The sequence below is a fragment of the Lepisosteus platostomus genome, chromosome 7 (assembly GCF_059453375.1).
Source record: "Lepisosteus platostomus isolate fLepPlt1 chromosome 7, fLepPlt1.hap1, whole genome shotgun sequence".
Lineage (NCBI taxonomy): Eukaryota > Metazoa > Chordata > Actinopteri > Semionotiformes > Lepisosteidae > Lepisosteus > Lepisosteus platostomus.
Genome location: NC_142617.1, coordinates 47,731,886 through 47,748,945, shown reverse-complemented (window position 1 = coordinate 47,748,945; position 17,060 = coordinate 47,731,886). Strand labels below are relative to the sequence as shown.

The following is a 17,060-nucleotide window of genomic DNA, read 5'->3' as shown; positions in this document are numbered from 1 at the left end:
CAGAAGAAGTTGCCAATAATAAAAAAGGAAAAATAAAAAGCTAGAATGCTGTAAATTGGCCTTAAGGTCCTAACAAGGAAAAAATGAATTTCCTTTTCCTTGGTTGGACCTAAACCTTAACCTTTTTAAATGGTAATTTTCTGTTGTTATGTTACTGCACTACTGTGCATGTGATGTGCATGTGTTTTAAATTATTTCTGTCCACATGCCTTTCACTGTGTACAGCACTAATCTGTACATCCGTGAAGCCATAAATGACAAAGAATGTTCCTTATTATTTTAAAATCTGATCCAGTGTCTTTGGGCAACACAACGTGTTCGTTAATACAGTACATGTATCACTGCCAGAAGAGGGTTGCTCGTTTTTGTGACACTCGTGCATTGTGCCAGCAGCCTGCTGTTTACATGTAGTTCTGTTGTGTGTGTGACTGTTGGCTTCCACGTACTCAGAAGGTATTAAGAAGTCTGAAAGCTGCCCTGCTATGCACAAATTTATTTTGGAGCCAGCCTTTAGTATTTAATGACTTTGTCATGTTTTGGATGGAAACCATAGATTGCTCAAAATTGCCACAACTCCTATCCATCAGCACTGAAATTTTCCACTGTTCATGGCATCAACATAATTTTATTCCATTTGACTTCCTGCAAAACGTGAGTACTTTATAAAAAGGCAGTACTTTCTAAATAGCTGGAGAGATAGCAACCGAGCAACATTATTATAAATAACACAGCAGACACACATTCCAAAGATCAAATGCAATTTCCTTAATACTTAATTTGACATACTGCTCATTTGAAAAGTCATTGACATGATACTGGTTATGTTTAATGCAGAATTTAAAATAAATGAGAAAAGTGTTTCAGCAGAATTTCTCTTCCAAAATATTTATACTACAGTATTTTTACACATGTATGGAAACCTACAAGAAACAACTTGGTCAATTGTTTAACTGTTGTTTTTAAAGCCATATTTGACTTCTCTTATCACAAAGTATATATTTTAGAGTTAAACTCTGCATTATTCCTGATGGTAAAAAAACTGTTTCACTGAAAATTAAAGCTGAAAAAATAAAGAATATTTTCGACATCTCTTTGTGTAATCCCATGTAAAGAGATTGTGTGACTTTTTAAATTAGCACTTTAACAAAAGGTTCTCTCCGTGAATTTTTAAAAAGTCAGAAAGTGTGAGACGTGAGAAATGTTTTTTAATCCAAGGTGATATGACAATATTTTTTTCCTGGGGTCTTAATAAACTCACTAGCAACCTGTTTAATCCTGATATTTTATCTTGCTGCTGCATATCTGTCTTTAATGACCTTTTTTCTTGTTCTGAAAGAGCACAATATAAATTTGAGCCCTAAACAAGTCAGGGTAAGGCTAAACCTACCCACCCTCTTTTAAGACTTAAGGATAATAAAGGTTGCAAAAGAAAGGAGTCAGTTCAGTTCATCTAACATGTTGGTTTGCTAGTTACTAATTGATCTGAGGAGCTCATGCAGCCATTCCCTGACAGATGCCATGGCACCAGCTTCAGAAATGTGGGTGGGCTGCTTGTTCAAAACTGCCGCAACCCTGTGCATAAACGTGCCGCCTATTCTCAGTTTTAAATGAGAATTCCAATTGCTTCCCCTGGTTTCACTCATCACTTACAATGCACTTCATTGGGTTAATTTGCTAGTGCCTTTGAAGAATTAAAAAAATGTATTTGAATTAGGCGCCCTCGTAGTCTTCTCTGCTTGAGGCTGAGATTTGTTCTTTTTAGCCTGTCATTGAAGGGCATTCCTTGAAGGCTGATTGTCTCTTTTTCGGACTGATTCCATATACAGTAGCAGCAATAATATTTTGTAAATATGGTGGCCAGCATTTTGCACAGTATGCTAAATGAGTCCTTACCATGGTATTGTACAATTTCAGTATGACAGCTTGATTTATATTCTACATTTTTAACTACAGGGGCGGCATGGAGGCACAGTGGCTAGCATTGCTGCCCCACAATGTTGGGTCCCTGTGCTCAATTCCAGTCCCGGGGTGCTGTCTGCGTGGAGTTTGAATGTTCTCTTTGTGTTCATGTGGGTTTTCTCCATGTGCTCCAGTTTCCTCCCACAGTCCAAAATCATACTGGTACGTCAATTGGCTTCTGAGAAATTTGAGCCTGATGGGAGTGTATCCTGCCTGTTGCTCACTGGGTTAGGCTCCGGCTCCCCCAGAACCCTGATCTGGATGAAGTGGTTAAAAAATTGATGGATGGATTTTTACTGTATGTCATAATGTTCTGTTTGCCATTTCAATTGCTTCCTGAAAAATTATGATTACATAAACAAGTAAGTCTTTGAAGATCCTGCAGTATTTCCTTTCTTTACTACTGTATATAACTACAGCTACTATAGAATAGTGTATGGAAATTGATTATCTTAGGAGTGTTTTCTTTGCTTCAGCCTACAGAAAAGATGTGCTTGTTTTGACAGTTTCAGTGACACACATTATATCATGTCAGTACACCCATCTGCCCATTGGTCGTTTGTATGGTAATCTGCCCACTCTCTCTCCTGGAACAAAGAGCTCGCACACACCTAAAAGCCAGCCCCCAGGGAATGTTTTTAAACAAAATATTAGTCATAGATGCAAAATGGAGACCAAAGTTTTGCCCACTCACATCTGGACAGCAAACTCCCTTTAACAACGTGTTTCACGAAAGCAAGCAAAGAAAGCAAACCATGTTTTAAATAACTTAGTTGTCTAAAAATGTCTATTGACATGTTCCCGTCTGTCAGTCCTCAGAAGACTTAATTGAATCTGAAGTTGTGCTCCCAGGCAATGTATTATTAATACAATGCATTCTCATTTTTCTCCCCCTGAAGCAGTTAGCTAAACTTGTGCCACATCTCACCAAAACTGTGAAGAAAAAGGTTGCTTGTGCTCCATTCTGAGCCCTTTGAATGACAGCAATGCGTTTGCATGCTGTTAACTAACTGTGGCAGTTAAAATTAGATATCTACAACACTGGGGCAAGTGTACCATAAGTGACTGTAAACAAAAATGAATGACATTTGCTGTCAGTTCAGTCTCTCCACAATGAACTGAGATGAGATGAATGTGAAAGATATCTGGCCCTGAAATTTGACATCTCACACTTGTTCTCAGTGTCAGCAAATCCATCTGACACTGTGACAGGGTCTGGCAAACAGTGAATGACGTCACTGAGTATCCTGAGTGTCAGTATTACCAAGCCTCAATTTTCTTCTCACTGTAAAGGAGAATGTTGTGTCTCTTGAAGTGAACACTACTTATTTTTACTATCTTGGGTTTGGTTAGGAATTAATATTAAGTAGCTTAAAAAACATAGTTTTTTCCATAGTTGTTGTCCTCATGCTTTCTAGTACGGAAGAGGTAAAACAGCAGAGGACATTGTAAAAATGAGTCTAAATGGGGATGTGCATATATAAAATTTTCATAAGATCAACATGGATTGTAAGATTATTTAGATTTTTAATGTGGCTATGGGAAGCAACATTAAAATAGGATTTTTAAGGTGACCTATGATTTAATACTATTTGTGTTACTACTTGTGATTCTTATTAAGAAATAACTATGGTATTCCCTTTATTTGTGAAATGCTGATGATGCAATTCTTACACATCAGACATGATAGAAAATGAACAAGGTGCGTGGAACACGGCCAGTTAAAAGAAGCTTAGCTAAGCTTCTGGAGTGTAAAAGCAATTCTGTTTTTGGGATCTCTTCCCAATAACCAGCACATTTATCCATCAGCACTTCGTTCTCTTACATATACAGCACTTTGCTTTATTAAATGCCATTGTACAAATATTATTTTGATTTAGCTTGCAACTTCATCCCTTAACAGTGCTCTTATTGATATGAAAAAGACATACAGTAGGCCTCAATTACATTAAAACTTGACAGCAGCTTTTCTATACTCAGAAGGCTTCTTGCATATGGATTCTCAATTTGCAATTGGTTTCTGGGTCAGAACTGTGTTTTGATCCTGGACTGGTTTTGATTATTAAGCTTAGTATTGGACAGCCACTGTCTGATTGTGCAGTGTCATCATCTGTGATCAATTACCCGTTGAAGGAAATGCAGACAGAAAAGACATGTATTTTGTATAGTTCTTTTGACTATTTTGTTAACTTGGAAATGTTCTATGTCTGTGATGAGATTATGAACTGTGGTGGACAGGATATGATCTTGTTTTTGGAGCTTTGTGTTTAAAAATACTGCCCTGTCCTGAAAAAGAGTTTTCCAGACCAACATTTTTCCATATATATTAAAGTAATCATTGCAGGCAGCAGGCAGACTTTTTTTAATAGAGCCCTGAATGATGTTTTCTGCCATCAGTGGAAAATGTACAGTATAATGTGGCTGATTTTTTACATTGGCAGGCATACTGCGCACTATACTGCACCTAGACCAGTGCCAGTCAGACCAGTGCCCGGAACAAGCTGGGGTTTTATTCTAAATCAAAATGTGGTTGCTTTGAACAGATTCCTTTTTATCTCCACATTAATAAAACTTTGATGAATACACACATTAAAAAGCAACAGATGCTCCTGATTCAAATATTATTTATAAACCTTTATGGTTCAAGTGAATCATTTCTTGTATTTAAGTGCATCTCAGTTTAAAACCGTATGTATAACCATCTACAGTGTATGCTCTTCCTGTTGAAGTAGTAATTTTAGACGTAAATCTGAGACCATAATTCTTCTTTTAGATGGAGCCATGTGTCTTTTCTTGCACGTTTGATAGTCAAATAAGTTTTCAATGTTACATTACTCTTCCCACATTAGGTTATACCTGCTAGATTGTCTGGTTATGGATGCAAATGGATATTCTATTTTTATCTCCTATAGATATGTCCTGAAGGCTTTGTCATCATTTAACTTGCAAAATACAAGAAAGCCTAATTTTTATATCCGAGTAGCAGCTGGTCATTTCTTGGGAGACAAACGTTGCACTGAACAGTGCATGCTCCCTGCAGGCTCATCAACAGCTCAGGGTACAAATGCTTGTTTTTGAAATGTTTGTGTTGTGGAGGGAGCTGACTTCTGGACTCACTGGTATATCCATAATTACTTCGGTGGGTAAGATATATTATCAGTTTCTGCATGGGAGAATAGAGAGAACATTATGAACGTCAATATTATTCATTGTCTTTAAAAAAAAGCAGACACAGATGCCAGGATCCATTTTCTGGGTGGTTCAGGTTGCTAGGTGCTGCTGAGATACTTTGTGATGATTTTTCTGCTATGGCTGTGCATACTTTAATAAAAACAGGAGCAAAGCTCAGCTAGCTTCATAACAATTTGAACACACAGAATTAAATATTGACACTATACACATGACCTTTCACACATGTGGCCAACGTGTTTTGAATACCCTTGTTGATTTTCAATATAGGAATGCAAGGAGACAGTAGTTTAGGTTCTTGCGTCATTGTCAGCAGGTTCTGTCTAGTATATAATCATTGCATTGACAACAGCGCAGTCCAAGCTCAATCTTTCACACTTCTGGTGCTGTTAAATAGACGTCTGGGAGGAAGTTAAGTTGCAATCTCACATTCTGCTCTCTTACGTATAAATGATTGCCTGCTGTCCACAACACTGAGCTCTAGCCCCTCCACCCCAGCTCTAGCTTTGCAGCTTCCTGCCTGGTTAATTCCACAGAGATGAGAGGGGTTGTGACAGCTCTGACCTTACAGTCAGGGCTCATATTTTCTCAGTGAAGCAAGTTAACACCAAACACTAAAGTATTAAGTACGCTATCCCTTAAGATTCATTGGCTCCTTTTGTTATAATTATAATGTGATAGAACTACTTAATCACAGAAATGTTCAGCATGTAAATTGTTTATCTGAGTGCCTAGTTTTCAGAAACTCACAAAATTAAACAAAAAAATTGTTTTGGCTCCTTGTAGCTAGCCAGGATTCCCAGAATGAACGTTCCTGATTTTATGTTATTTACAAAGGCATTAGTTCCAAGTCCAAATGCCAAGTAAAATTGCCACACAAGGGCTCTTACACTTGATCGAATGGGAGACCCTGTACCATCTTTTCACATCTCTCATACCCAGTGCTGGACAGAAGAATAGGTGCACTCTGCGCCTTCTGAAACACTGAATTGTTTCCTGTCTGGTAACCCACATGGAAAGCAAGTGTTATATGGACTGCTGGCATATCCCAGTATGTGGCTCCTACAATGTTTATAACCTTTTATGCCCTCCAGTACATGAGTATTACAAAAGCATAGTATTTATGTTTTACATATCTGAGACCATTAGCAGAACATTATACTTTGAGATATTCAAAAGCTGTTTATCTTTTGTTTCTTTCATTTAGAAATATGCAGAATATACAGTATACTTATAGGAAACGTCTTTCTAAGTGGTGATTGAACTTAGCTACCTAACGTTTTCAAAGGTATTTACTAGTGTGCAAATGCAAAAGGATGTCAGTCTGGTCAAGTAATTTTTTGCCCCTGATCTAATTTAATTCAACGAATGGGTTGTCATTGGAAGAGGGGTGAATTCTTTTGTAAGGCCCGATATAAATGCATGCTTTATCATTTAAGACACCCTCGAAAGGATTATAAGGATTATTTTTTTCACTGTGCTTCAAATTAAACATCCGCAGGGAAAGCGTAGGGATGTTTGTATTGTCATGATTTGTCGTGCAACTTTAATGTGCCATTGCATTTAATCTTCTCAAACACTGACAAGAAAAGGTAAAGGTGTTTTGAGCTGCTCTGTCTTTATTAGCAATGTTCTTGCTGAAGGTGAGACCATGTTAACAAGGGGTGAAAGCTCCATCACGCTTCCATGTGAAAGATGTATCTTATTTCCTCAAGATGACAACATTTTAACTACATCAATGCAAAGCCTCATTAAATCTTGAAACCATATATGCTTTTTATGTACAACTGACAACACTTAGGTTTTATAAATAAATTAGGAATAACACGAATACTAACTTAATTGAAAGTGGTTATAAATGTCATCACAAAACCCTTATGTAACCTCTGTATCTCAGGGTCAAAGCTACTAGCTTTAATTAAATGGCTTATTTTTCACACTGAAAATGGTAAAAAAAAAAACATAAAATGGATTAAAAAAAGCCATTAGGTTTGCAGTAGGAGGAGTCTGTCACCACAAAATGTTTAACAATATAAAGTAATTTTAAAAATGGGAGCAATTTAGTGTTATTGTATTTTAAAATGTTTAAAAACATTTTTGGTTAGTTCTTTCAGAACTGTTTTATTATTTCACAAGGTTTTTCATATAGAACATGCATAAATACATTTTAAAATTGCACACTGCTTTTCTGCTTTTCACGTTTCACTGTTAAGTTTCGTCTTCCTTTCTTCTGTACAGCTCCTATTCTAAGTGAGAGTTCTAATATTCCAGCCAGGGAGTCTTTGAATAACATCATCAAAATGCTAACAGAACCAGATGATGTACTGTACTGGTTTTTAGCAACCCTATTCCCTGTAGGACCTCAGTGACAGTCACCCAACACTGTTGGAGCTCATAACAAGTTTACTATATCTATCATCTTCTATGATTCTCCTATTGTTTCATGAAATATCTGCCTTTCCAGTTTTTTTACTTTGTATTATATATTTGCCTCTGTTGCAATATTATTTTCTGCCTTCTTCTTGTCAGCTCTGATGTCTCTTTGAAGAGCTGTGCCTGTAGCTCAGTATACTCTTGATGTATCTCTGAATGGCGAGCTCTTTCATGCAGCCTATGGAATGCTCTCTTCCTTCTGACATTTTCCCACTGTTACCATTGAAACATTTAGGCCATATATTTTCTTGAAATAGGGCTTCATTGCTTGTATTTGTTTTGAGCCTTTAACATTACGTTTCAAAATAAGATCACCATCCATTTTCTATTGATTCTGTATCCATCTAGAACTAGCCTGTTGTGAGTACCCTGACTCCCAGTTCCCTAGTTTAAATATTGCTCAAGCACTCTACACATACTGTACACTTCCCCTGAACATCAGTACTGGGGTGCAAATGCAAACCGTCCACCTTGTAGAGGTTCCATTTGTTCCAGAATAACCCCAATGAACAAGAACCTAATCCATCTTCTTTGCACCAGTCTTTTAGCCATGTGCTAAATCTTCATTTTTCCTATTGCTTCCCTGGTCAAAGACAAAACAAAAGGAGACTTATAATGTATTTAAAAACTATGTGAAGGATTACCAATACAACGTGCACTATGTGCAGTGAGTTTCACATGTAAAATACAAGAAAAAACATGAGGTTTATATAAAACCCTGCTACAGCATGTGAAAATGTGACTTTAATGGCAGCAAGAAATGGGTTCCAGGAGCAAAGATGATTTACATTTTTCTATAATTAAAAATGAAAAATCACAAAACTAAACAGATTAACAATGACCCACAAACGTTATGAACGATGAATGAATCAGATGCAGTCCATATGTAATTATATGAGCACAGGCAGGGCAGCTAACCAGCTCAAGGTTTTGCATATGAATGTTCTTGTTTTTCAGTGATGAACATTTTAAATGCAAGAAAACTCAGATGCACATGGTATGGTAACAATTTGGGAGTTTTCTTTTTTTTCTAAACATGATGACACTGAGCCAAACTGAACACACTTTGAAGATTGATCACTAGCATGTTATTTAACCTTGGGATTAGCATGTTTTTTTGTCACTTTGAAAGGGTTGACTTCCCAGTGAATCATGTTAGTGCCCTTTTGATTGTGGTTTTAGTGCACACAACCTACAAGTGAATACAGCCTGCAGTGATTTGTACACGTGTCAAAAGGTTTCTGTGCTCTGGAAAATTCAGACCGCATTAGAAATGTTATACTTCAGTGCATACATTCAATCTAATATAATTCTTACTTTGTGGTTTGAAAATTCATAGGAATGAAATCATTTCTATGTCAGGTTTTCTGGGAAATACAGCTACTACATTTTATGATTAATGTCATCTAATATTGTGAAGACTGAAGTTAAAATTTACCACAAGTTGTTTTATACACATATTTCAGTAAAATAATGTATTTTTATTTTTATTTTAAATGTAACTGTATCATGAATATTACAAATTAAATAAGATTTATGAATATAAATCAATTTTTAAGAGCTGTGAGCAGATGGACTGTTTCTGACCATTACATTCACATATCTCCACTTTCTTCCTTAAATAAAATGTATTTTATAGTGAGTGTGAGATTTCAGAGATTATGAAATAGATCTGTCAGTGCAGTGTGCAATCAGTGTCAAATATAATGAAACGGAGTCCTTGAAAAAATCTATGCATGATAAGCCTCGGAGGACCAACGGCCGAGTTGCTTGATGAGATACTCGGGTATGCCTTGGCGAGCGGCAGAGGACGCGGCCCCTGATCTGAAGGAGTGCCTGGAGAATTGTTCAGGGGGGTATCCGGCGGTTAGAAGGATGTCGTAGAGGTGAGAGAGGAACCAGTCGTGGGTCACGATACGGCCCTTCTCGTTTCAGAACAGAGGGTCAGTAGGCAAAGCTCCGGCAGAGGTGCAAAGATGTGCGTAATGGGATAGAGGCTCATATGGGCTTACGTAGGAACAGAGTTTGAAATAATAGATGAGAGTGCCGGACCCGAGTTGGTCGGTTTTGCTTTTCTTGAGATAGAAGGTCAGTGTATCGGAAGATAAGATGGAGATGTCGGATAAGCAGGGTTGAGAAGAAGGATCGAAGGATGTGGAAGCAGCTGTAATTTCAGAGCATCTTAGGAAGCCGAAGAAGGCTAACAAGAATAAATATTTGAGAGTGCGGTCGACCCAGGGTGAGTGGTAACCCGACCTGAGAACGTAGATGCAGGATTTGAGGATGTCCGAGGTAAGTGGTGTGCGTTGGTTCGGAAGTGGTTTTTCAAGCTGCTGAAAGCCTTTAAGCAGGAGACTAATTTGAGGGTGGATAAGGGAGGGACAGGTCGTGCTGAAAAGGAGTTTAATGAACAAGCGGATGCCACACAGGTATACTTTGGTGGTGGATGCTCGTACCTTGAGTGAGTTTCTACAATAGCAAACGAAGGATGATACGGTGAGAATATCGAAAGAAGGGAATTTTATGTTCGTGGAGAGGTGGAAGGATTGGAAGCCCTTCCAGGCAGTCCAGTAAGAGTTGAGAGTTCGAGGGGCAATCCCTAAGAGGATAGTTTGCTGGGCCAGCTGGACGTAGTGATGGAAAGGATGATTCAGAGGAACGTGAGTTCCGAATAGGGAGGTATTGTGCATGGGTTTGGTCTTGCATCTGGTGCCAGGTTCCTGAATTTCTGAAATTGAAAGCGAGAGAGAGAGTCAGCTATCTCATTAAGGTGACCTGGAATGTGAGCAGCTACGAGGACGAATTGATGTGTGAGAGAAATCTATTTAAGGTGGCGGAGAAATTTCATGATAGATCGGGATGAAGACCTTCCTTTGTTGATTATATGGACTACTGCATAGTTGTCCGAATGGATAAGGACGGATTTTTGTTTCCAATTGTGGCCCCAAAGAGAAGCTGCAACGCCAATTGGAAATATTTCGAACAAGGCCGATGACTGGTCGGCGAGAGGGATCGAAGAGAATTCAGGAGGCCAAGGGGCTGCAAACCACTGGCCTTTGTAATAGCCTCTGAAACCGACTGAGGGGGCTGTGTCTGTGAAAAGTTGGATATCCTCGGCGTCGGAGAGGAGGTCATCGTAGAAGAGAGATATGCCATTCCAGTTGCCCAAGAAAAGCTGCCAAAGCCTGAGCTCGGATTTGCAGTCGGCTGAAAGGCTTACGTGGTGGTAAGAACACGGACACGGAAGAGGCGAGGTCGAGAAGGTAGGAGATGAATGACCGTCCTTGAGGAATGATACGCATGGCGTAATTGAGGTGGCCGAGCAGAGAGAGAAGTTCCCTCTTTGTGCAAGATTTGGCGGAAGAATAGGTAGAGATATACGTCTGGATCCTGTCGATCTTGTCGCGAGACAGGGAGGTGGAAAAATTGATGGAATTGAGGGTGATCCCGGGGAATTGGATTACATGAGAGGGACCGGTTGTTTTGTCTGTGGCTAGAGGTACCCCTAGTTTCCCGAAAACGGAAGTAAGTGTGGAAGAGGCTCTTGCGGGTGGGGCGTGAGGAAAATCTATGGTAAGGAAATCGTCGAGAAAGGGAAGCCTATAGTTATTCAAGAGGATCCAGCAGAGAGCTTCAGCTAAGGTATCGAACATTTTTGGGCTACTCCTGCATCCGAAAGTAAGGCGGACTGCGAAGAAGAACTTGTTCAGCCAATGAACTCCAAAGAGGTGCCAGAAGTCTGGGTCGAGAGGCATAACTTTAAAGGCACTGGAGATGTCGGCCTTAGCGAGCCAGGCGCCCGGACCTGCGATTTTGATGAGAGAAATGGCATGGTCGATTGTGGCATAGTGGAGGGAGAAGTCTGAACTGGGAATAAGGCTATTGAGACTTGGCACGTGGGAGTTATGGGGGGCTGACAAGTCGATTATAAGGCGTTTTTTACTGGAATACTTACGGACCGCTATACCGATGGGACATGCGGTATGTGGGGAATGGGGGAGAGTCAAGTGGGCCGATCATGAAATCGTTCTCGACTTCAGATGCTAACAAGGAATCAACGGCCTGGGGATTGGCGGTGGTAGATTGCAAATTTTTGCATAAGACGGGGGAAGAAGGAAGTGTGCACAGGCCTGGTGAGAAGGAAAGGCCGTCGAGTAAGATGTGGGTGGAAGAGGGGTCGGGGTGACGGAGCAGTTCAGAAGCAAGAGTGGGGATATCGATTGGGGTAGATAGAAAAGCCAGTATTCATTTGGGAACGCTGAAGGTGGAGCGAGCATGGAAAGGCCGGTGGGGGCAGGCAGAGCGAGCGTGAAGAAGCCACAGAAGCTGCAAATGTGGAGGAAGCAACAAAGGGAAGAGGTGCATGTCGAGGAATTGAAGTTGTTGCAAATTTGTTGACCTCTGATCATCATGATGGGGTGACCGTTAACGTCTCTGGACCTGGCGGGAGAATTGATGCTGAGGGGGAGAAGGGGCAGAGTCGGGGTTGAGCTTGCGGACTGTATTTGGGCAAAGATTTGATGAATGTGTCCAAGAGGAACAGAAGTCGCAGGAAAGAGCTCTGATGCCGGCGAAAGTGCGGCAGTAAAGCTCAATGTCGAGGGCTCCCAAGTAGGTGCGCTGGTTCCATTGGAGTAGGGGGGCAGCAGCCTTGGCCGAGAACTGCTTGTGGTAGTCGTAGAACAGGGAGCCCTCGAAACGGACAGATAGATCGAGGATGATGTGCATGTAATCGTCGAGTTCCTGACGACGTTCAGGAAAGGCGGAGCACATGATGTCGCGAAAAATGCTGAAAGCCAAGCAGAAGTCGGAAATTCGAAGGACTGAAGCAGAGTGAGGGTCAGAAGATTTGAGAGTAACTGAAATCGAGCCGCAGTTGACTGTTCTGGAATCGGAGTTGTAAGTGGAGGAAGAGAGAAGGTGAGCTAGATTGACATCCGCACCTCGTAGAATTTGCTGCCGGAGTGAAAAGGGAATGGGAGGAGGACTAAACTTTAGTGCGTTAGGAGGAGCTGGGAGAGGAACGGCTGTTCGGAGAGAAAAGTCCTTAGTAAAGGGGAGATTGGAATCCAGGGCCGAAGTCATGGGATGACTGATGCCGTGTTGGACACCGGGGATGGGAGAAGATGAGGAGGGAAGAAGAGCAGAAAGCAGATTGTGGTGGGAGGGGTTAGACGGATCTGGGGCCTGAAGCTCATTGGCTTGGGATATGGAAGCCGAAGACTGTTGAGGAGGAATTGAAGCAGGGGCAAAGGCTGGGTGAAGGACTGAGGAGGCTGCCGAGTCGTCTTGGACGCCAGGGGGTGGGGGAGAGTAAGAGCCGCTTGCTGGCTGAGCTGGGGTCGTTTACTGGATGGCCTTTGGGCCGTGGAGACCGCAGCAGGGGCCGAAAGAAAAGAAACCGGGGCCGAAGGCACCAAGCTGGCGGAGCTTGAGCCGTGTTGGACGCCGGAGGTAGAGACAGAAGAGAGTGCAGAAATTAGATTAAGCAGAGAAGGGGGTTGGGGAGGGGCGTGAGCCTGGGGCCTTAGACTCGGCAGCAAGGAGTTTAGGGAAGGAGGCTGGGTGGAAGAGGCTAGGTGTGGTTGTTCAGCAGAGGAATGGATGGGTTGGGGAAGAGACACAGACACGGATATATCAGGACAAGACAAGAGAGAAGTGGGGGTTATTTGGAGGCTTTGCCGTGGAGGGACGGGAAGGCTGGGTTTGTGATGAGAGAGGGACTACGGCGGCGGAACGCAGTCTTCGGCGAGGAGTTGAATCTTGTGAGGACTGGCTGGGAGATGAGCAGCGCTGATGTGGCACGGCGGGTGAAGGAGGCAATGAGACGGAGGTGAGGGGAGCGGGGGGGGGGAGACTGGACGAGAGGGGTAGGAGAGTCTCCTGTGCTGCAGAAAAGGTCTTCATCGGAGCAGCGAATTTGCAGATCCATGAGAAGGGAGCACAGATTCGAGCTAGGCGAAAACGAACCATGCAGAAAACGAATGAGGAATAGGAGAGGGTGACGTTTGATATATATGGAGACCGGTTGCTTACGTCAGGATTAGTGAGAATTGCAGCAGCTGTGTCGAATGAGCTCGGCTGCCTTCATTCCTCCCAAACTTTCATTAAAAACTCCATTAAAATAAACAAGCTGAGTGGAAGTAACTTTTAAAGATAATCTTTTACAGCGATACTTGTTGAGTGTGTATTATAACTATGTAATACATTACTTATTAAAATCAATTTCCCTCAAATTGCTATTTACAAGTGCAAGCCTTTGGACCAGTAACATGTTACTGCATCAAATTATTTTTTTACAAGCACTGCTTATGTGTTGATGATGTATCTTTCACAGCCCAAGTACGATTTTCCCAAGTGGCAGGAACCTTTAATATTTTTGTATAATATGAGCACTTATTTCCTCCCCTCCATTACATAATGTTACCTAATTCTCTTTGAAAGAGCCTTTTCCATTTGGCTGAGGGTGGAGAAGACACACCATAACTGAACAGTGGAGGTTGTTCTGGCATCACACACAATCCACGCTTTTGTTTTTTTCCTCTGGTCCAGATGTAAGGCTTCCTTTTTTTAAAACTTCAGAACACGGTACAATGACTCAGACCCTTCTTGTTTTTTTTTCCTTCCTTTGAGCATTTCTCTGTGTTCATGTGAAAGTCACAGACAGAAAACAGACACCATGGGGAATAAAATAGCCAAACAGCTTTGTTGGGGTCTGCATCAATCACTTCTATCTGTCCAAGAATACCCTGAGAGACTAGCTTCCCAAATTAGGTCGCCATCTGATGAGCACAGCAGGTCTCTTTGGATACTCATAAAGATCTCTAAAATAAAAACCCTTCTGTTCACAATCAGAAAAAAAATGGTACATCCTACACAAACTGTACTTATATTGCAACTTTGCTTGTTTTCCCAGAAGTAAAAGAAATTTAACCCTTTAAGTGAAGATCCTGGCTTTAACTTGTCTGCTATGTAACATTAAATTGTTCTGATTGTATCTGTTGAACCAAGGTGTTTTTATTAACTCTCTAGGTGTTTTTTTCTAAAGTAGCCTTTTCTGAGCATCTTTAAATAAAGGAAAGGTCATTTTAATAAATGAACTGAGCCCTTGCTTTGAAAAGAAAATAGAGCATTTCATTAGAAGTTACAGTACATTTTCTCTTAAGAATCTTAATTCAGACCCTGAATTTAAACGCAGCATAATCTGATGATGTGTTTGTACCAAAGGGTGTGAGATTTGAGCTGACTCTGAGGTATATGGTCCAATGCTATGCCCCGGGGCATTCAGGAGAGCAAAACTCCTGTCTTTCAAAGATCATTAGCTGACATGCTGGTAGCACTGCTCTGAGAATGGCAGGAGAGTAGTCATGAGAAATTAAAGGGCTCTGACCTTTCTGTCCTCAAGTCTTCACTTGACCTGTCTGCCCTTCTGAGAAGTGTGAACACGGAAGCAAACCTGTTTAAATACCAAACCAAAAGAAAACAGCCCATATGCTCAGCTTCTATTGGGGACACATTTCTATCAGAGGATAGAAATAACTGACTGTTTGGTATTAACTCTTTCTTAAAGTGAAGGGAAAAAAGGTTTTTTTCTCCCAAGACAGCAAGAGTGATTTTCTCTTATATTCAACATGTATCACTGATTAACAAGGAGAATATTCATTCTGTGTAGCATGCCTAACCCTACTGCCACACTCCCTCTGCTGGGGGAGATGGAAGGGAGGATTTAAGTAAAAAAAAATCTTTTTCCTGTACTTTCCTACTACCTTCAGGGGGGTTAATAGCAAATTATATTTTGATAGCAAATGATAGCAAAATTGTGCTCTTTTTTGTCCACTGTCACAAAAATGGAATTCTGTCATGCTTTCAGGACGGCTGTAGCGCTCCTGTGATTAGTAGGGTTGACCTGCGTATCCCAATTCAATTCCTCCGAGAAATGTAAAATTGTATTGCAGGCTGTGCCACCAACTACAAAATGACACGCACTAAAATAAACAACAAAATGTCACTTTATCCTCCCTATGCACACAACCTTTAGAGGCAGAAACAGAATCCCTCAAAACAGAGATTACCGGATTCAATGCCTTTCCATGCATCTGTCTTGGCAGGGCCCATCTGCTGGCTTCACTTTTTCCGACTAAGATGTTGGTGTTTACCCATAACCGCAGTGTGAGACGCCAGCCTGCCTGTGCGTGACTCTCAGTTCAAGCCTGGAGGAAACCGTCCATGCCATAGGCACATGATGACCCACCAATGAAGTGCGAGTGTGATTTATGTCACTTACAGGACATAATGTTTTATTCATGTAGATTGCATTAAAAAATACAGTATTTTTTTTGCTTTGTGGTGCCATTCCCTCTCTTATTCTAAATTCACATGTGTTGTCAACAAGCATCTGGCGGATGATGCTGTTAAGGCTGTTAAAAAAAAGGTTTTGGCAAAGGTATGTTAGTTACATTTTTTTAATGTAGTGTATGCACTGCTGCCATGTTTGTATTGTAACTGCTTATGCACTGGGTGATAGCCATGGAAGTCAGGAGTCTATTCAGTTACATGACTGAGACATGTTACTGTTATGTTTAAAGCTTTTCTACTGTCACATCAATATGGGCAGATTGTCAGCGGACAGGTGCATTAACAGACTGCAGGTATGGCAAAATGTTTTAAGTGTCAGTTTTCCAACACTCTCTCTCTCAGTCCTGGTCTAACAAGCTAATAAGCAACTCAATCATCCCTGAGATCTGCACAAAATGAAAATATTGAGCAAATCTTCTGTTTGCTCTTTTCCTGCTAGCTTAGTCTGACATTTTTCCTTGCTCACAATTCCAAGGATATATTAATTTAGATAATTTTTATTGTTGTTTCCTTGAGTATGCACTTAAAGGCGCTGACCAAAGTCTATTTCAGTAATAAAAGCATGATATTGTGTTGGACAACAAAATGCTCTTTATTTCCCGAGTTAAACATTTATCTTAAAGTATATTACCAAGGAAAGATGTGTCATCTCAATACCTCACAGGTCAAGCATTATCTCTCTGTTTTGAATATAAAAGCATTCTGATATTTGAATGAGCCCTTTAAGTGTTTTTAAAACTACAACAGTGGTATAGTTTGGATTTCATAATGGATTTTTTCAGTGTCTAGGAAAGTAGCATATCTTCAAAATTATAATCATTTGAATTTATTTCACAAAGTATAAAGTTTAAATATGATATATACAGTATGTGCTGTCATTAGGATGTCTCTAAATCCCAAATTTCTGTTGTATATTTTGTCCTTTCTCATAACTGTCTTTGCAAGATAAAGGTGTTTGATTTTCAAAGGTTATGTTGTTTTAATGTTTGTACACATTAAGTGTAAAGAACTGTTTAGAGTCAAGAGTAAGGCTTGTCCATGTGGTTGAGTGTAGCTTCAATCTCTAAAGATTGTCTTTTAAAAACAAATACAGATATATGTTTTATATTTAATGTCTGTAAAAA

The 17,060-nt window shown here is 40.5% G+C and overlaps 1 protein-coding gene across 2 annotated transcripts in view; it reads right to left on the bottom strand.

The window, feature by feature from the left end:
- Positions 1–17,060, bottom strand: part of tnfaip8l3 (tumor necrosis factor, alpha-induced protein 8-like 3) — a 31,431-nt gene that overhangs the window by 5,943 nt on the left and 8,428 nt on the right. The window contains exon 2 of one of the 2 annotated variants that reach the window (XM_088640880.1): positions 8,052–8,164. The exons of the other annotated variant lie outside the window; for it this stretch is intronic. Coding sequence (XP_088497006.1) covers positions 8,052–8,133 — 82 coding nt within the window. The 5' untranslated portion in view covers positions 8,134–8,164. The remainder of the gene's footprint in view (positions 1–8,051; positions 8,165–17,060) is intronic. 2 annotated transcript variants of the gene reach the window in all.